The 20,711-nt window shown below is 55.4% G+C and overlaps 2 protein-coding genes across 2 annotated transcripts; one reads left to right on the forward strand and one right to left on the reverse strand.

The window, feature by feature from the left end:
- Nucleotides 1-3,940: 3,940 nt before the first annotated feature.
- Nucleotides 3,941-7,449, forward strand: BESB_024210 (uncharacterized protein; the record flags this gene model as incomplete). Its single annotated transcript, XM_029361123.1, has 8 exons — nucleotides 3,941-3,947; nucleotides 4,429-4,580; nucleotides 4,810-5,018; nucleotides 5,324-5,352; nucleotides 5,731-5,756; nucleotides 5,956-6,163; nucleotides 6,837-6,998; nucleotides 7,430-7,449. The coding sequence occupies 8 exons, from the start codon at nucleotides 3,941-3,943 to the stop codon at nucleotides 7,447-7,449; spliced, it is 813 nt and encodes a 270-aa protein (XP_029215938.1).
- A 4,300-nt stretch (nucleotides 7,450-11,749) lies between these two features.
- BESB_024220 (cell division protein CDC48AP) lies at nucleotides 11,750-20,602 on the reverse strand (the record flags this gene model as incomplete). The annotated part of the gene is made up of 12 exons (XM_029361124.1): nucleotides 11,750-11,858; nucleotides 12,223-12,382; nucleotides 12,954-13,129; nucleotides 13,369-13,542; nucleotides 14,108-14,330; nucleotides 14,897-15,053; nucleotides 15,440-15,683; nucleotides 16,285-16,379; nucleotides 17,076-17,231; nucleotides 18,271-18,399; nucleotides 18,806-18,924; nucleotides 19,381-20,602. The coding sequence occupies 12 exons, from the start codon at nucleotides 20,600-20,602 to the stop codon at nucleotides 11,750-11,752; spliced, it is 2,964 nt and encodes a 987-aa protein (XP_029215939.1).
- Nucleotides 20,603-20,711: the final 109 nt, after the last annotated feature.

A 20,711-nucleotide genomic window follows, 5' to 3' on the forward strand; every position in this document is an offset into this window, starting at 1 on the left:
AAGCGGTAAAGGGTGCTAGGTCAAAGCACGTACTGGTGTATCCTCCTTTCCTTGCTCCCCTCGAAAGAGCAGAAAATACGACCACTCTCTACAGTTCCCGTTTGGCGAAATAAAAAGAGAATGTCGCTCTGGTTGCAGCTCATGCGGGCCTCAAGTTGGCAGTGGAAGATGCTCTGGAGTTGCTCGGTGACTCGGTTGATAAGCAACCATTCGTGCAATATCCGTTCGCGTTCAGACCCGGCTCATCCAGAAGTTTCAACGGAGAGTCTGCATATATATATATATATATATATTGCTTTTCCCGTTACTTCAGGAGGCAGAGGGACAAGGTCAAAGCTATTCTCATACCGAGTAGTGGAACGTAGAAAGTCCTCTACAGCTGTGTGGGCGCGTGCACGCCCGTGGCTTTCCTGCGGAACTACAGACCGCTTGGCTATGCGGGGGGAATCATTGTTATTTTCACGGGAGTACGACGACGAGCAGCTTATAGTTTCTATGCAACAGCAACAGCTTCCAAAACCACTCACGCTCGCTTCAAACATCCGTTTCAAAAAGGGCAAGGAGTCCATAGGACGTCATATCGCACACTGCAGCAACGAAATACTAGTAGACTGGAACGATCGAGGTGATGGGTGGTGAGTTCCTGCTTGGTAAACACCTGAGATGGACATAGAGACCGCTGATGGCTGACATAGGCATTGAGTAAATTGAAAGATGATGTGGAAGCGTCAGCGTTTCGGAACAGTTGGCGGAGATCCTTCCCCGTTTCGTCATCCTTGGGTCAGGCTTTTGATAGTCTGGAGCCATTTTAGAGAGACCTAGGCGTCTGACGTGTTGTCTGTTATGGCGGCTCTAGCCGTCGGTCATTACCGATTTTGCATTGGGCTATGCGAGTTAGCATTCCCTGGAAGCGCGCCATGGGTCGTGTCGATCCCTGACAGATTTCGCTATCGATTTTCCGGAAAGTAGTTACTTCCTATCATGAAGTGAGGTTGACTGGGCGACTACGTGTGTACCCATCGTTATATAAGAATCAAGAGCACGCTACAGAAAATCCTGGCCAACTCAGAAGCTGTTGAGCAATGGCATTCAGGTATGCATACGTACCATTCTTGTTCAGAGGTTGATCAGCTAGTGGTGACAGTGGCATTTAGGTATGCATACGTACCACCCTTGTTCAGAGAACCGGACAACGAGCTGCCCGATTAGTAGGATGGCACTATCGTTCACGTACAACAGCATTCCAGTGAGTTCGAATTAGGTGGGAGCGTATCCGAGTTACAGGTCGGCCCGCAAGTAGGGATTGCTTGTGTACGACAGCTCAGCGCTGCAAAAGCGGTTTGTCACAATGACGGAGCGATTCCCCGGAATAGCCATATGTCAACTGGTAGTGACGTGCGTGCATCGAGGGTCACTCTAGGCGCGGAGTCGTCACCTGCGGGCCTACCGGGCGTTTGCAGGCAGTTCAAGAGTCACGCCTCCGGGAGATTGCTATCAAGCGCAACACAAGAACTCTTTCGATGCGATATCAGTTGAAGGATTTTCCCAAGTGATTACGGAAAAAACTATATTACAATGAACTGTAATGGGTGCAACTACAAAGCGAGCGGATTTCCTGGTCCTGTTCCCTGTCGTTTGAGCTGTCTCAAACAGTCTTATGTGCGGTGGTGCCATGTAACGGAGAGTGGCGTCTGTTGTAAATATATCCGATTTGGTTTCATGTGCAGTGTTCCCGACACTTGGACGTCTGTGTTTATTTCAGTGGAACGGACACATCAGGTATGCGGATTGATCAACAGTGCGCTAGGAAAAGGAAATGTGCAAGCGCTGCATGAGAAGGAGAGTAGGTCCGGTCACGGACAAAATACAGTACTGGGGGAATACAACGTGCTGTGACAACCTTTTGACTGTGGTCTAGAATTGGGGCACCCCGCTATCCGCTGTTGGCGTCGGCGTCGCGAAAGTACGGTTTTTTTCCTTTTATCGCCCATCAGGCCGGTCCGCCGTTAGAATGGCCTCAACGTACTCCCATTCACGGGTTATGAAAAACGCAACACTCCTCGGAGCCAACCAGGGAACCGATATGGTGGATGATACTACAGGCGGCCTCATCATTTGAACATCATCGCCATCGCCACATGCCCCATCTGTATTTCCGTTTCCGTCTCCACCTTCCCCTCACGCCGGTCGTCAAGCGTATGAGCTCCGACATTGTTTCTGGCTTTTCGTGCTTTCCAGGTGGATCTGCAGGGCGGTGCGTGCTCTCTCGCTTTCTTGTCCGCTTCTTCCCTCTTCTCTCGCTTACTGCTTAATATTGTACCCTGGCTGTTAGGTCTGAAAGTGCCCCGACATGTGACAGTCCTCTCACCTGTAGGGAGTGGGCCTCCGTGCTGGCCGAACCTCAAGGCGCGCCACATCCGTTTGTTCTCTGGCTCGCTCAGAACCGACTGCCGAACACAAAATATATATATTGTATATAGCTATATATATAACTATCACGTAATAAATGCAAGAGAATGAGGAACGCATCCCACAGTGTTCCATCTGGCGGCGCGTTTTTGAACTCGTCCGTGCCACACAAGCGGCAGCAGCCTCCCCGCGGCCTTCAAAATCCTGCAAGCGAATGTGCACGGCCTTCACTAGTACAGCATGAGGCAGACTCTGAGCGATGCCACATCCATCGCAACGGGCCATGCTCTACTCTATCACGTGTCCCGCCCGGAATGAGGGGGAACCGCTCTGCTGCTCACTCGAGCCTCTCTCGAGTGAGCAGCAGAGCCCATACGCGTGCATGTCCGCGCTAGATCATGGACCACGACCGGCTGCATGAGTTGGATCGGTTGCGAGAGTCTCTCTGTTAGACGTGGAATCGAAGGAACGATTTTCTAATGTGGCTTCCTGACCTCGCCATTGAATGCGTATGATGCCTTGATTATCGCCCATCAAAGTGCGCATACATCGGAAAGCACTGACGCTAGAGCGAGGAGCTACAAGGTGTCGTAGGATAGCTGTACGGGTAGGACGTCGACGTGGTCTGCGCCACGTACCTGCAGCTTACAGCCGTGCAGTGGTCGGAACCATCGGGATATCTTGTCCTGCATGAGCCTGTGAGATATGGGAGAGCCACAGGACTTATCTGCTCCCATCTCTGTTTTAAACCCGCGGTGTACGTCCTGTTGGTCGGGGGGACGAGGTTCGCAAGTCTTTCCGTTGATGGATGCTGATCCTCATAAAACCTGATCATATGAGGGCTTCGAGGCAAGGCACGGACGCGGTGCCTTTTTTCCTTGTCCGCGCTGCGGTTCTTTTGCCGCCTCTGCCGCAACGCTGTGGACACAGGCTACTCTTTAGTGGTTGGGAGGCGGCGGTTAAACTTTTACGGCAATATGGTGGCTTGATGGATTTCCTAGACGGCATTGATCAACGCAAGGTGCGACCAGACGTCCACATATGGGTAACGTCAATAACGAGAAAGTCAGATACGCTACTCGTATGTTTTAGTATACGTGGTTGTCTTGGCTGCGTTAGCGTACCTGTTTTCCAGCAACGTTTGTAGTCCACGTTTCCGCTGCAGTGTTCAGGGATACGCATGCATGTCTTCCCGTCGCGTATGTCTGCAAACCGACGTGCAGTTTGTATGTGCGCGGTTTATGCATAATGTAAGGTGAATACTTTTTATAAAACGCCAGCACCGTCTGCCAACTGCTCTATCACTCCGCTCTTAACCGTGCGATACACTCCAGAAATACGAAGCACGCCAAGACGCATTTGATGGCAAAATGGCTCTCTGTGATCGTGGAATATCCGTTTCATCACTGATTTGCAGTCCTTGTCGGTATCTGTGAGACTGCTACCTACCGAGCATCAGGTCTTCCGGGCCTTGGTTCGGGCGGTTCCCACAAACGAAAACTTTCGTGCTCTTCAAGTCTTCCCTGGCCCAATGGCAGGTAGAGCCACTGAGATGAAATCGACCGCCCTGCGGGCATGGATAAACGGGCATGAATAAACACTCGCCCACTTTTCGAGGAGCTTTCTACTATCGGCATGATCCTCATACGGATCGCAGCTGCCGTTAAGTGGCTCCGCCCTGGGATGTGGAATCGTCTTCGAGGTAAAGCGCGCCAAGAAACCCTTGTTGGGAATGAATAGCTGTGGAGTTCAAGTGCTGAGGAGCGGCTGCTTCACAATCTCCCCTTCCCCAATTTTTGGAGTCTCAGGGCATAAATCTTTAACTTCACGCAAGATGTTTGCAGTGTTTCAAACAAATAACCCCAAGTATATACGAATGCACACCGAGATGAGCAAAGAGTTTGCTCGTTGCTCGTCTTGGCTTCATTGTGCGACTGGATTGTTCCTTCGCTGTCAAGGGATCAGTTCCACAGTGTAGGGTGCATGTATTGAGTGTCTTGTTGCTGACTGGTTGTCCAGGGATGACTCGCGAGAGGAGAGTTCTGAAGCTTACCGAGATCGCTTTAAACGCACACCAGTGGAATATGCCATTGGCTCGCGTGATTCTCCCGGATAAAAAGGGATGGAAGCACCAGGGCATAATCACAGAGCCGTTCAACGGCGCTCTTACCGTAAGTATCCTTCCTCTTTTTGGAAGAGTTCGCTGCCGTGCTAAGCGGTGCTTCGGCTTGTTTGCGCAGCGAGGCTGCCAGAGAGGAGAGCCAGGCTCCACTGCGCGAGTGTTCCCTCCACGGCCTGATTCGCGCCGCGACTACGAACCGTCAGGAAGAGCATTCGCGTGCTGTTTGGGCAAAGGATATCAAGTCTTTGTAGCACTTCTGTCTCTTCTGTTGTCTGCAGCCGGATCCAGAGAAGTCGTGCTATGAACTGCAGGGCTGGACACCCAAGGTCCACGCCAACACGGCGCTGCGCGAGATCGTCACCTCTCGCAATGGACTTGTAACTCGGACGTCGAAACTAGTGCGGCCGTTTGTGTCGATGCAGCACATCTATTATCTTGGACATTTCGATAGCAAGCCAGCCAATATGCTCGTCGCCCGTCAGCCGGGGTAAGGGGACTATGTGAGAGAGGCTGTATCCTTAATGCGGTAGGCACAAACTGAAGTGAAGGCACAGGACAACGAGATGCAAGATCCGGAACTGCAGCACACGCTGCAGTTGTGGGGTGCATGTCTGAACTAGAGACGCACGTGTTGTCTAGCCGTATATGCTTCTCTTGCGATTGTCGAGGCTCTAGCGCTTATGCTATGTCTTTGTTTGCCTCTATAATCACAGAATAAGTGAATGCGGCGCCTGAAATGTGTTGAGTGTTGTGTGTGCATGTGATGGCCGTGACCATCGGGGTGTTGCATAGCCCACGTCATGTCGAGCTCTTACCCGGAGGTGAGAAAAACTCAAGCAAACTGGCGCGGTCGTCTAGGGTGTAGTTCGTACCGTGCGAGACTATCTGGAGTGAGGACCCTGAGCGCTGACAGCGTGCTATATGTTTTCGGTGCTGCGTGGCTGGTTTTCTGGGTGGCGCCTACGACAGCGCCGGTCTGCTCTCTCAGTCGTGCGCCGTGTTGCCGTTCCTCCGCGTTCTCGTTCGTAACCTCCTCCTCTCTCGCAGGGTGTGATACTGCATTGTCTGAGACAGGCATGAGCATTTCGCGTTCTGGCTTCCCGCGTTACGCCCTCCCTCCCTCAGTCCCGCACATCACCCTGCATTCCCGTTTCTACTTCGAGTCGCTTCTCTCCTGCGGCCTTATTTTTCGTTCTCAGTCTCTGGGCTTCGCGCTTCTTCCCTTGTAAGGTATCTGTCTTTGTGTGCAGGCTTCAAGTTCTGTCGCGTGGTGTGTTCTCTGTACCATACCATCCTCCGCTCTGACATGTCTTTTGATGTGACTACCTGCAGCGCCGCATCACAAGCAGCAGCGACTCCTCGATCATCTCATTCAGAATGCGGTGCTGCAGATGAACTCTGATCTTCCGTCATCCATGCCCTAGGCATATTATGAGGTGTTTGCCCACATGCCGAAACTCAGCACGCATGTTACCGCCCAATTCCATCATGGGCTGGAGAAAGAAGAGTATACTACGCTTCTGTACAACGTCGATGTCATGACATTTAAGCTCAATGTGGCTCGAGCGGCAGCCCGCCAAAAACTCAAACTCGCCGTCGAGAAAGCCATGATGAAACTCGGCGATGAAGCTGGTAGGAATGTGCGGGGGCGCTGAATATGGCGACGCTCAGAGGCTGTTCATAGAGATACCGTTCACTGCTGGTACTCGTACAACTACAGTGAAAATGATGAAAGAGTAGCATGCTGGCGCGAAGTGCCTTAATCTTCCCCCTTAACCTTCGTCAAGCCTTTCACATGTGACTCTTCCCCTGCATCGGGCACCTGTGTGCAGCTGTTAGAGACGTTTTCTACAGGTCAGCGTTTTGGTTCCTGCGCATGCCGCTGCACCCCATATGCAGCCGGCAGTTCACACCGCAGTCACGCACATATGAAGGCTTGTCTTCGGGCACAAACAAGCTTGTACATATTATAGCATGGTTATGACGGATGTGGTGTGGTGTTGGGGTTCTGTTGTTAAACAGCCGTGCACAGCGTTTCTAGATGCGCACGAGTACTGGCGTGTGTTGCTGGGTTTCGTCGTCCCTTCCCGATCCCTGTGTCACTGCCCGTATCCTTTCGTATCATGCAATTTGCAGCATCTTTGTAATCCCGGTGAAGTTGCCAAAGCGATAATCTCTGTTCACAATTGTGTTTTCGGATGAAGCTTCAGACAAGCGAGGCTCGCACTTGCCAGCGCCTGGTGGATCGGGGGGCAGGAAAAACGAGGATTTATGTGCTAGTTGCTTTGTATCGAATGGTTTGCAGAGGAAGTAGCCAGCAAAGCTCTTGCGGAGAAGGTGCAGGCGAACATGCTTCCTCCTAGACTCGTGGCCGCGCAGCGTCGACGCTTTGGCGATGAGAGTGGATCTACCCTATCATACATCGTTCAATTCGTCGAGGAGATTCGGCAAGAAAAGGGAAATATAAGTAAGCCAAGCGGTCAAGCAGGACCACGGAACTCGGTAGGGGGGCATCGTACCATTGACACTTGAAGGCAAATAGCATGTCAGCATGGGAACAAAGGCGGTAGACGTTTCCCGATCAAGAATGTTGACGAGGTCTGAACAGGCACGAAGCAGGGCTGTGGTGACAGCGGAAAACAGGTACTGCAGGGTGTTGGATAGACACCTTGCTTCTTCGCAGCGTGCGCGTGTTGATCTAGGCCGTTGGGTTGTGAGGTTATTTCTCTGTGCAGCGCCCAGTATGATACAAGCTAAACTTCGAGTGAACGGGAGCGCTATCCTACATGGAACGTCAGGTACCGGTGGCTATTATTCGTTAACGAAACCTGTTCATGTAGAGCCGGACGCTACAGTTCATGTAGTCAACAGATTTTTCACGCGTATCCTGCGTGACAGGTAAGGATATCCAACGCTGACTAGCGGAGTGGCATATACCCATGCAACAGTTCAAGTTCCTCTGGCGACGAAGTGGAGTCACGGGTAGTTAGTTCCTACCAGAGCGCTGAGAGCTATTCGCAAATTATCTGTCGCAGTACAGAGTGTCTCTGCATCTCTTGCAGAACACCGCCTGGAATTGCTGTGGTGCGATACACTACTAAAACCGAGGTGCCAGTGGAGTAGATGCTGACGGTCAGTTGTTCCTTCAAGAAAGAGAGAATGAGAGTCGCCAGAGGTGACTGGGGGCCGCCCACGCCCCGACAGCGTTTTCAACATGAGTCAAGGCGCGTGGCAGGTGGCGGCGTCACGTCCCTGCACGTGTTGTCTTCCCCTGGCCCAGACGGTTTCCGCTCCTCCTTTCTGCGTTGCAGCCTAAAGGTTAGCTGCCGAATGCTTTCGGCTGAGCTGATGACGCGAGACGACTCGACTGGATCGTACAGGCCAGTATCACCTCGCGAGCGGGTCGCGTCAGCGCTTGACTCATTCGGTGAAGACAAAGTCTGGCTGGTCGCTTTAAAACGAAATCTGACGGGCTTCGAGCTAGTGTCTGTAAGTCCTTCTGACGCGTGCCACCAGGCGAAAGGCGCGTCTTCCGCTGTCGCAGGATGCAGATGCGTCCACAGAAATCAATTCACGCTCTGAGGCCGGCGAAATGTTGGAACTAAGGCTTGCGACAGCAGTTTGTTCTACTTCCTCCTCTTCCTCGACGTTCTACAGCATCTGCCTCGTCACACATCAGATGCATGCCACCGTACCTTTTATCTCAAGTATGTATCGTGATTTCGCAATGGCTCTTTCGTGTATGTGTGTGTGCCAATATGTGTAACTTTGCCAGAATAATTGCTTCTTCTGGACCGATCCCTTTCTGGCTTATAAGCCGACTGTCATAAGCTACGCGGACGAGGAGACGCACTGATGCCAGAAGAAGGCGGTCGTTCCGAATTAAGCGGATTTATTTTTGTGTCGTTCTTGGTGTACTTGACATTGTGTAATCCGACCTCTCAGCACACTTTTTGTCTTGCCTGCTAAGGTACCCCATCGGTTTTTAGAGACAGGGATTGATTATTGCCATGTCTCTACCGAGAGAACGATACAGACTCGTTTTAAAACCAGTTCTGATCGGCATCCCTATGTTGCTATGTCTTCTTACTGCTGGCTTTCTGCTTACGTCGGCATTGTGTGGCGTAGTCATCTGGCGGCGCTGCTAGTTTTTCTATGCAGGGCACAACCCGCTCGTTCAGTCGCACGTGCCTTGGTGGGAAAGCAAGAAGACAAGTGTCATTGACCACATGTCTCCAGAGTCGAGTATGGACTGACGTGGGTTTGCAGCCACAGTGTCGAGCGTATGTTGATTATTTCCGTTAGTGATCACCGCCGATGGGTGCGACGGCGCCTGTTGTTTTCTCCAAGTTACACTTAAACTTTATTGACTTTAAAAAGGAAATACATCACGCTTCATCCTCGGGGCGCGGTGTCCCCGTGCAGCTGGACCTGGTGACGTAGCGTCCTCAGCAACGCCCTTTCGCGGCTCTGTTTGGGCGAGTGACGTAAATCTGATACACTCAGGCGATGAGCCGCTTGCGCGCATACTGTGCGAATGAGCACGCGAAGGATACGAGCCGCCAGTTGATGCTTTCCGACAGAGGCGAAATAGGCATTCCCTTGGATTCCGCTTACTAATGTCGGTTGTTTCGGAAAGTTAATGGCAGCCCCTACGAGAACAAGACCCCTCGTATCTGTAGACGTCATCGGAAGGAAGCCTCTTTCCCCCGGCGTCCTCCGAAGATCAGAGAGGCTCTGTCGAGAAACATATCCACCGACGAGGGTCACTCCGGAGGGTCTACTTCAGATGCAGCAAAAGCTCATCAAGAACTCGCACAGCTTCTGCTTACCGATTGTGGCTTTGCGGTGGCGCTAAATGCGTCCAGCAAGTACTCTGGTGAATCACAGGGCGATTTTCGAGTAATTTTAGAAAACTGCCCCGCCTGCCGCGTCAGGTGCTCATACTTTCGGACCTGTGCACCAGGGCCAACACGCAGGGTGGTGTCAACGAGAATATGACCGCGCAAGGAATGCTGACGCATCGATGGTGTAGGGAAGCATGGCTTCACTGAAACCGTGCGAGCCAGCATAGTGACTCTCTGGCTGTTCATGGCGTTGCTTGATGTCATTAGAGGATCATGCTTTTTGTGGCGGATCCCCGGTCAGGAGCCAACGAGGCATGCGTTCCCGTATGGCCGTTCTGCACGTCTTGGAGAGCACACGCGTGCCCACGGTGATGCAGTATCACCGCCCGGCTCTACCCCACACTTTCGCAGGATGGTGATGGCACTTCTCTTGTTTTATAGTTTCCATCACCAGTGGTTTGCTGGCGGATCACGAGCCCTTGCCGATTGAAAGCGCGTTCACAGAAAGAGCCTATTTCCAGATGCGGCAGTTCTTCTCCGTTTCGTGGCCCGTGCTTGTCCATGTGCACACCATCTGGTAAAACGGCTGCTTTGCTTCCGGCTTTCTCTCTCGTCTGCCGGCGACGAAAACCTCTTTCAGGAGGTAGGGAATCGGCTTTGTGTATGTCTTTGCCGTGTCTGGGTACCGCGTCGCGCTAGTTGCTTGACCTGCCAACGAAACCGCCGTTCACAGTTTAGCTGAATGTGGTGGCATCGATTATCTACTCCACAAAAGCCGTTTTGTTTGGCGGTAGCTGCCTCTGACGGGAGCTTTTTTCCTGTTTGGTGTCGTGGCACGCACGCAAACACTCCGACGACTTCTACGAAACGTTTCACTGCGTCAGATCCGACGCGCAGTTTCACTATAGGCGACACAATTTTTCCGCATGGCTCGAAAGGGTGCCCAGGGGCATCCACTTCAGCGCATCTAACTACGTCTCCCTTTCCATGTCTGCCCTCAGGCAACCTGGTCAGTATCCGTATGCTCGAGCTCAGGCGTCGGCCGTTGCATGTGATACGCCGCGTTGTGGTTGTTCTACGTGTTGGCCTGTGCTACCTTTCGAGACTTGACGCTTGCCACATCACAACCTTCGAACGTGCTGTCACGGGGCATGATGCCCCGAAGCATTCACGGGCACTGACTGCACATGCCAACGCGATATGGATGCCATGCACTGGTTTCCCCTGCTGCTATCTCTCTTTTCCCTCCTTCGCCTCGTGCGGTACGTGTCCCGCTCTCTCCAACGGTGAGAGTTGCCCACCGACAGCTGACACCATTGCGCGGTCCTCTGTAGTTCGCAATACGTGGATTCAGCTTGCGCAATTGCGAATGACACGCTGCCGGCCGTTCTTTGCCGGTTATCTGTCTTTCTGTTTCTGGTGCCGCAGAGAGCCACCACCAGCCACTCGGCAATATCTGCCTCGCTGCGTTTTCCCCTCCAGCTGTCTGCTGTCGCCGATCCCCGGTGTACGCCGCTCCTGCTCGATTGCGTTTCTGTGCTCTCTTGCATTCTGTGTGAACCAGTTGCCGTTCGTCTCCTTCCCTCCTGAGGTATATCTCTCCATGGGAGGTAACACACAGGAGTATCGTTGGACTGCATACGTAGAACCGGTGTCTGCTTGACGACAGATAGTGAAAAACGAAGGGAAAATAAATTGCATTCATATGAGGCGTTGCCAAGAGTTGAGTCAACTATGACTACAGCAAAGACGAGCTGAGAGAAAGCCCATAGCCGCGTTAAAGAACAAGCAAAGGATCGCACACAGACCACTGCTGGCGCGCAAACAAGTTCGAGCATCGAACCACATGAGGAAGAAATCGGTACACGCTGCCTTTCGTCCTTGACAAGAAAACCGAAATACAGAGCCCATCCCCACCGGTGGCAATCGATGTACGAAGACGAAAGGGAAACCGTTTCTTCTGTGCGTGCACTCCCCATCAAGACACGTCCTGCCTAAGAATGGGACGACATACAAACCGAAACTGTATGACGCAAACTGGCGGCCACACCTTTAGTCATGCCGCGTGAAACTGGGGCCGATCTGTCTGCTTCGCACCTGCCTCATCTGTGTGCAGCGAAAAAACTGCAGACAGTCGAAGATGGCAACCCAAGGCCCTGACAGGAATGCCCTGGACTCAAACGCACGCTTGCGCACTTTCACCGTGGTGAAAAGGAACGCTGCACAGACGCGATAGACGAGAAGAGAATGCCTGTCGTGCACGGAGCCATCTTAGCTTACACGGCTGTTGTACAAACGTCTTCTCGCCGCGATTTAGGCTACGAAAATGGACTCGCTGAAAATTAGCTTGCGATGCGATTTACCAGGAGACTCAGCTCGAGGTGTCTCCTTCTTTGTCTTTCTCGTTTGGCGCACGCCTTTTCTTCATCATGTTGTTGAACTGCGCATAGACCTTGACCGTGTCTTCCGGCACGGAGCGCCTGCAGGACGCGCCGCCACCAACGAAATACCATGACCAGCAAACCCCAAGAGCTCTCAAAAATACGTAAATCCATGAACGCACGTGTGAAAAGCTACCCTTGAATATGGTCGTACTAGAGATGTGCGCAGAGGCCATTCACGACACATTTACACGAATACATATCGCCGTGACAATGACTGTTCGTCGTGCTCCTGGCGTCCTCTTCACATGCATCTGCCTGTTGAAGCAGGGTTTACGGTGAAATCCTTCATGAACACAGCTCCTCAGTGAGCCTTCGAATACTTCTGCCTTGTCCCCGAGGAGGCTAACCCACTCGCCGCGAATCATTGCTACAGAGAGTAGCAACCTAGCCTTCACTATACCTGGCATATTTGAAGGCTTCGTCGAAATGCTTTTTCGCAATGAACGGGACGGGGTCCTTTTCCCCCTTCTCCAGCGGGCGACCACGAGCGAGCTCAGCCTGGATCGCTTCTCTCACGGCGTTCTTCGCTGCGCGCTGACAGATCTCCGTAATATCGGCACCTGAACAGCGCCCGGACACAGAACTCGGCGCGCTTGCAGACCTAAGGAGAGCGGCCGCCAGGTGCGGGCAGTCGGTAAAGTGCGACCTACCACTAACAGACATCTGGTGCGCGTAAGCTAATGAATCTAAACCGAGCAAAGAGATGCATCATAAAAGGCGGTGAACGGCTCAAAATGGAGAGCTTCGTGAGTCGCGGGTCCGCAACGTGCGTGACAGTGAGCACCTAAAACATATTGGAGCAATGCGCATTCCTAAGATCGTGTATTTATATATGTACATATATGCTCATGCTTACATCGGAGATTGAACCACGTAAGTTTTTCCTGCATATGGATTTGCACGTCCTCTGCGTGCCGCTGTATCCACCAGCTTAGCTGCGCTTCCCTCCTGTTGCGTCCGCTGTCTTGCAAGGTATCCAGCGGATGTGCGATCGTTTCGTCCACTCGTAAACCCAAGAACGCGTCCTCTTAAAAGGTGCTCATTTTGCCATGCCTTCCACCCTTCCAACCTCCGGCTGCCAAGAGTACGCTCAGACGCTCGCCGTCTTTCAGCCGCCGCTCTGGCGCCCACCTGAAAAGCCTTCGAGACGCTTCGCCATGCCCTCGATGTCAACGTCGGGGGCCAAAGGCGATTTGCGCAGCGCTGCCTTGAAAATGTTGACACGGCTCGGGAAATCAGGAAGCGGAATGTAGAGCAGCTGATCCAAGCGCCCAGGGCGGGTGACGGCGGGGTCGAGGATATCCGGCCTGAAGGCCGCAAATCACAGCAAGGCAGTCGACGAGCCAAGGGCGTGCACGCGCTTAGAGACACTGTGCGAGGGAGCTGCACAGCGAAGATGCGCCTAGTGTAAAACAACGAGCGTGGCTTTACTTCATACATCATGCGCGTGGCGAAAGCCATGGTATTTTTCCCAAACGCAAAAAGAATGCACACGGAGCATACGCTATAGCGCGTAAATACATCTATATGTCGCGCCGTCGCGTACCTGTTTGTGGCGCCAATCACGAAAATGGGTTTTCTCTTGCCAATGCCGTCGATCTCGGTCAAAATTTGGTTGATCACGCGGTCTGCAGCTTCGCCTCCGCCTCCTGTGCCGGAGCCTCGCGCCTTCGCGACGGAGTCCATTTCGTCGAAAAAAATCACGCATGGCGCCGCCGCACTACGAAGGGAGTACAGAAAAAAGTGACGACAGACAGTTGGCGTCACGCACTTCCTATGGGAGTTCCATCCAATGCGTCTGAGCAGAATGGCCAGGCTCAGCTCCCGCGAGCCCTCGAGCACCTCAGACATGCAGGATGCACTGTCGTGCGGCTCCGCCCCTCCCTCCAGGCGGCTCAGCCGTGGCAGAAAAAGAGAGCAACTGTCCCGGAACGGCGGTGACACTCAGCACGGGCGACCGATAGCGACGCCGATCCAAAAAAGGCGTTTCGGCTGGTTGGACAACCTTCAGCGCTCGGCCGCACGCACGGATGCTTGAGTGAGACCCTGGTGCACATAAGCATGCCTGCCACCTGAGTCCTCTCGTCGTTTTCTGCCAGACGGTGCATGCGCAGCTCGGTAGCTATGCGGGCGGGGGGCGCTCCAGCTGCGAGTGCTCTGACCAGGTGGCCAGCACGGCGGCGCACCGCACGCGCGTAATTGGGTGTCTGCATGCAGACACAGTCTCGCGGCCCGCGGCATGCGTCTGTGTTTGCTCGTCCCTCCATGCGACCTGCCCGACCCACCGTGCTTTGTCGAAGAGGTCTCGAACGTTGGCCTCTGACTCTCCGAACCACATTGTAAGCAGCTCGGGGCCCTTGACGCTGATGAAGTTCGCCTTGCACTCGTTCGCGACGGCCTTCGCCAGCAGCGTCTTGCCGCAGCCGGGCGGTCCATAGAAGAGGACGCCTTTGCTAGGGGCTAAACCGAACTTGTGAAACTTTTCACCATGTTCAACGGGATATTGTACTGCGGAAATCAAACGCGCCGTCGAGTCAACACGCACAGAGGACTTAGAAATGCACGTGTAGGAGTAGCGCGGCGCAAGCACACATGAGGCTCGGGAGCCGTACTGGATCGCCTATGAGGCGGAGGTACACAGACCGGAAGACAATAAGGGGAGTATATCGTAGATACACACACCCGGCGGCGAATTAATCCCATGAAGACTGACACGCAGGCCCAGTTACCGACCACAGCTAGTCTCCGCAAGCCTTAGCGGTACGGACAGGCAGACATATGCAGTGCTCTTCATATTCACGCAAGAAGGGTACGGAAGGCAACAGTCCTCCAATTTTGGCAACTCCTTTTCACGGAAACATGCACGATGTGTGCGCTTTTCTGCAGAATGTGTCGGTCTAGATGGTAAATATCCGAGCTCATTTCTCTGCTGCGATTATTATATTAGCAATTCCTCCTGGCAATAAAGTTTTCAACTGGTTAAGTATCCTACTACCGGTACCCGGCCGCTTGTTCCCTTCTGACCGGCGGTGCGCCTGCTGCCCAGCGACCTGGTTTTTTTCCGCCTGACCTACCTGTTTCGACGAGTTCCTGCTTGACTTCCTCCAGCCCGCCGATGTCCTCCCAGCGCACGTCGGGGACCTCGACGTGTCTCTCGCGGAGCGCACTCGGGTTGACCACCGACAACGCGTGCACAAAGTGAGGCATCCGGACTTGAAACCGCGCGAGTGTCTGCAAAGGAGAAGCGAGCCTCCTCACAAAGAGAGCGATGAGGTCGAGGAGAGCAGACGCCCACCGCCCCTGACCTCCCTGACGTGGCGTCTCGGCGCGTGCTCCACATCACTCCCTGCGTCCCAGTCGCCCCGCTCTCTCCTGTCCCCTGTGCATGCACGCGTTCTCTATCTGCTCTCGGAATTCTCCTTTTCGCTCTCTTGCGTGTTTATTCTGCATCTCTCCCGACCTCTGAAACGGCCTCGTACGCGTGCGATCCGCGGCGGTGCGCGCTCCCCGTCTCTCCGCCTCTTCGACTGGTTTCCAAGCAAGCCCTCGCATCCCCTCTCCTCTCATCATCAGCGTTCGTCGAGCCTGTTTCGCACCCTGTCGCGCCATGCGCCTACCTCTGGATCGATCTCATCTTTGTCGAAGTCGACGAATTGGCAGTTTTCGCGCACGCACTGCATGGCAGCCTCCAGGCACAGCTGCGCAAGGTCTGCGCCGACAAAGCCGTGCGCGTCTTTGGCGATCTTCTCGAGGTCCACGTCTTCGTTCAGGTTCATGTTGGCGGCCGCCTTCTGCAGGATCTCCTTCCGGCCCTGCTCGTCGGGAATCGGGATTTCGATCTCGCGGTCAAAGCGGCCGAAACTGAGAACACGCGGAGTCAACCCCAGCGGTGCAGCCCGTTCCATTTGCGCCTCCAGCTAGACCCCAGCCGGCTGGTCAGCACAGCTGCTGCGTCTCTGCGATCAAAAGGCAGTCTGCAGCCTGCTACGAGTTGCGGACAATGCAGCCAGCTATACACACACAGCACGCCCCCCTCGTAGTCGCCACGCCTGCAGCCGACTCGCGGTGCAACGGCTTCGATTCAGTCGGACGGACGCCGCGCAGCACGAGCAAGGAAGTGCAGCGACGACGCCAGGAAGACAGCGAGGCGTGCTCGGTGCCACGAGACAAGAACTACGAAGGTCACAGCGGACCCATGCAGGACGCCGTCGAGCACTGCACACAGGTAGATGCTGCTCCCTACTCGTTTGACCGCATCGACATTTGGACAAACACATACACGAATACACACAAGTAGACAAAATCTCCATACGTGTCGACACGCTCAGTCATATGCAAAGTGGGCAGAACTGTGAGCCCTCGACTGAGGCGAAGGCGGTGCAGGGAAGGCAACGAAGCGCTCTCAGCCAAAGCACGCAGCAGGCTCCACAGACGGCCGCACGAGGCAAAGGAGCTGCCTTACCGTCGAAGAGCGGGGTCGAGCTGGTTGGGCCGGTTCGTTGCTGCGAGCACGACAATGTTTTTGTCGCTGCTCACGCCGTCCATCAAAGTCAGGAGCTGAAAACAGAGGCAGCAAGCCCGCGTTCGGTCAATGTGGGATAGATCGCGAACCCCGCGGAGGGGCGCTCTCTCGAATAAACGGAAGATACCCTAGTTCGCAGAATACGAAGGTGACTCGGGTTATCCGATGCAGACGACCCAGTTCTTTTTGGGGCACGAGACCGCCACCCCGCTGCACTCAGGCAGTGCCCAACACTCCAGACGGACCCAGACACGCTTCGATTCGCGCGACCCAGAGCAAGAGGGCGGGAGAGCATCCCCTGACCCCTCTCTCCTCTCGAAAGAGCACCCACGCACACGGAGGCGGGAGGCAGCACTCCGTCTCGAGGGAGAGAAACACAAGAGGGCTCCGTGAGACGGCAAATCGCACCCGAGGTGAAGCCTAGTGGACGCCGCGGTGACAGGATCGCGACCCACGTCGTCCGCTGAAGCGCCGCTCTACAGCACAATGTATACGCGCATGTAAATATGTACATGTGTATACGAATTCATTTATATATATATATATATATATATATATATATATATATATATATATATATATATTGGTGTGTGTAGCAACCGGCCAGGCCCGTCGAAAAAGAAGCGCACACCAGTTGAAACAGAACTCCTAAGCGGAGACGGTCGCCGGAAAACTGTCTCCCTCTTCTGGGAGTGAGTTTCCCGCCTGCGTCGCCGTTCGTCTCTTCTCACCTGCGCCACAATGCGCTTCTCCACTTCGCCCTGCGTTTTCTCTCTGTTGCTGGCGATCGAGTCGATCTCGTCGATGAAGAGGAGACACGGGGACAGCGCGGCGGCTTCCTCGAAGATCCGCCGGAGATTCGCCTCGCTCTCGCCCGCGAGCTTCGACTGCGCAGACCGCACAGGCGACAAAGACAGCGCAAAGGGATGGTGTGCGACGCAGGAGGAGGAACGCGCCACACCTACTATAGATACTAGCGGAACACACGTTTCGCATGGGCTCAAATCGAATAAACAAAGACCATGGAGCATTGTCCAGCGTTTCGACACTGAAACCACCCCAGCGGTCGTGGCTGCAGAAGCAGTCCCAGCGAATGCAGACATGAAAAATCGCCGAGCGGATCGCGGCGCCCTATCTCTTGAACGAGTCGCGTCACCCCAGCACCAGCGCCTTGCCAGAAGGCTCGCACCTGGAGAACGCTTCACAGGCAATACAGAATCGCGGGGCAAAGGCGAAACACGTGGGGCGGAGGCGAAACACGCGGGGCGGAGGCGAAACACGCGGGGCGGAGGCGAAACACGCGGGGCGGAGGCGAAACACGCGGGGCGGAGGCGAAACACGCGCGGCGGAGGCGAAACACGCGCGGCGGAGGCGGCGAGCGACATGCACACTGGAGCAAGAGACGAGCAGATTGAAGACCTCGTGTCGTGGAAACCCCGAATTCGCGCAAGCGTGTTCGAAAGCCCCCCCCTCCCCCCCCCTCCCCGCTCCCCGCGGCGCCCACAAAAGCTTGGCAGCACATAGGGAGCACCACAACTGAAAGACTCCAGCGCTCGCTTCACCGTTCCGTAGACAAGACGGCGGCAAGCTCGAACGCATCGGTGTACAGTCCGCGTGTTCTCATTCACTCGCATTCTCCCTGAAGATTTTTACAGCAAAGAATCCGTGCCTCGCGTGCGACGCCTTTCTTCACTGAGCGGCGCGAAAAAAGGTCAAGGCTCGCATGCGATCGTTGGGCTCGCCATACAAGTGACGGGGCACGACCCGCCTGCCACACGGCTTCGCTATTATGCGTTGGCCGTCTCGCGTGGCAGGCGCGAGGCTTCACGCGACTGCTGAGAGCCGCGACGCCTCCGCTGCTGTCGAGGGTCTCGCGGGTGAGTCTGTCCTGTCTGCCCGCGGCGTCGAGCGCGGCGTTCGCCTTACCATGATTTCTGGGCCGTTGACCGTGAGGAAGTTCGCGCCGCACTCGTTGGCGATTGCCTTCGCCAGCAGTGTCTTCCCGCAGCCACTCGAGCCGTGCAGGAGGACGCCCCGCGGAGTCTGCACGCCCACCTGAAAAAAGCGGAGCCACGAGGGCGGAAGGCGAAGGAAGAGTTGGGTCGAGGGCGCTGCAGACGCTGCATCCGATACTGAAATTCGAGCAAAAGGGCGGCACAAAATGGATAATACTCGACTCTTCTATAGTTTAACCGCTACTGCTGGGACTGTATATTATGTTAGAACAGAATACCAAGTTCTTTGCCTGGAGGTTTGTTACGTTCCGTACAGTTGTCCGGCGAGAGAGCCGGCCTGTCAAGAGAAAGCGGGCACAGCGGCGATAGACGCGAGACGCGATCCCGGCGAGAGTCCGAATCAGACGTCAGCCCTGGAGACCAGAACCACGAGAGTAAAGACCCCAGCTTGTCTCCCCTTCGACGCAGACTCGTGAACCGTCTCGCACCGCTTCGCCGACCCCCACCTGCTTGAAAATCTCTGGAAAGCGCAGAGGCAGCTCGACAAGTTCGCGAATGAGAGTCAGCTCCTTCTTGAGGCCGCCCACGTCGTCGTAGGTGATCATCGAGGACGAGTCGAACTGCCCTAGAAGGAGAAAACGCGACACAGAGGAAAATCGACTGTCCACGAAAAAACTGAAACAAAAAATATAGAGGACACTCCGACGGCCGTGCACAGAGCGGCCAAGGCGCTGCCGAGGAAGCACTCAGTCGCTTCTGACATTCACCAAAGTTTTACGCACGCCGAGTTCACCGCAACAGAGAAGAAGGGTGAGCCCGACACGTTCAAACGCAGGCATCGATGACGAGTGTGTGACGCTTCAACGCCCTCCAAGACTGCTCAGGACTTGAGCTCTTTAGACACGACGTGACCGGAATCTGCAACGCTACGGGAAAGACAGTTTCCCGGCGTGAGCGCCGCTGCAGACGCTAGTGCATGGAGAAATGCATGCCTCGTGGAGAGGCGCGCGTCTGCGCCGAGACGTCTGTGTGCGACACAGGCGCGCCGCTGCACGCCGCGGGAGGGTTCGGGTGCGTATACCTCGATCAAGAGGTTCGCCCTCGCATATGATTTCCGTGTTGTCGTCGATGATGCCCATCTCTTGGTCTTCTTTCCCGTCGGTGTCAATCTGCATGACTTTCACTTCAAGCTTGCCCGCTGGGGTGTTTCCCGACTCCGCGGCAGCTCGCGGTGCGTCCCCTTTGCGGAACTCGAGAAGGAATTGGTCGCCGACCTTCGCGGGCCTCGCCGTGTGGCGGAAGAAGTTTCCCACGACGCTCTCGACTGAAGGCAGGTCGCCAGCGTCGGCTTCGCGCTCCGCCTTCTCGCGCGGCGTGCGGCGGCGGCGCTCACCAGCGGCGTCCGCGTTCCCCTCGTCGCCGCCGGGCGCCGCGTCGCGGTCGCCGAGGCCCTGCAGCGAGTCCGCGAAGGGCAAGACGTACACGCGCCGCGCATGGGGTAGCATGCGCCTGGGAGTGACCTTGACGACGTCCTGCGGATGCAGTTTCAGGTTCTTCGCGGCCTGAGCGTGGAGCAGCAGCTGTTTGCTCTCCAGCGTCTTGTCAGGTAGCACGACGCCCAGTGTCTCCCGCTTCCGCCGCCCGGCGAGCAGCACCACGTCTCCGCGCTGCAGTTGGAGGCTCGCCATGTCCTGCGGCGCGAGAAACACGACAGACGGATCACGCACATGCGTCGCCTTCACCACGAAAAGATTTGGAGATGGCGGCAGCGCCGGCGGCGGGGGCCCGGACGGCGCGGGCGAGAAGAAGGAGCGCCCACCGCGCAGACGCGTCAGCACCGAGGCCGCCGCAGAGCTCTCCGGCGACGCCGCGGGCGCCAGGCGCGACGAGGCAGGCTCCGTAGGAGCTGGCGGGCTAGACTGAGTTGAGGCGGCGGGGGTCGTGGAGCGTCGCCATCCTGCCTGTCGGTTCGCGTCGTCGCCGGAGGTCGGCAGAACGGCCGCAGGCAGGGCGAGCGCGCGCCGCTGTCGGACTGACCGTAGCGTCGCTGCGCACGAGCCTGAGGAGGCCGCGTCGCGAAGGGGGGGGAAGGCGCGCCCAGGAGCGGAGGAGCTGTCAAATGCAGACGCTGGCAGCCCCGCAGGCGGCGCGAAGGAAGGAGACAAGAGGCCGGACGACGCAGACGGCAGCACGAGCCCGCGGGTGCCCAGCCCGCAGAAGAGACACAAGAACTGCCAACAGACGCCGCAGAGCGCGAGCAAGGGAAGAAGAGCCCTCCGCGCTCCGAACGAACGCCCCTTCATCTTTCAACCGCGCCAGGCAGGCGAGGCAGACGAGAGGCGACACACAACGAGAAACCCGCAGGAAACACGCCTTGCAAGGGCACTCGTTTCCCGGGTGAGAGCTCGCCTC

Source organism: Besnoitia besnoiti, chromosome XII (genome assembly GCF_002563875.1).
Source record: "Besnoitia besnoiti strain Bb-Ger1 chromosome XII, whole genome shotgun sequence".
Taxonomy (NCBI): domain Eukaryota; phylum Apicomplexa; class Conoidasida; order Eucoccidiorida; family Sarcocystidae; genus Besnoitia; species Besnoitia besnoiti.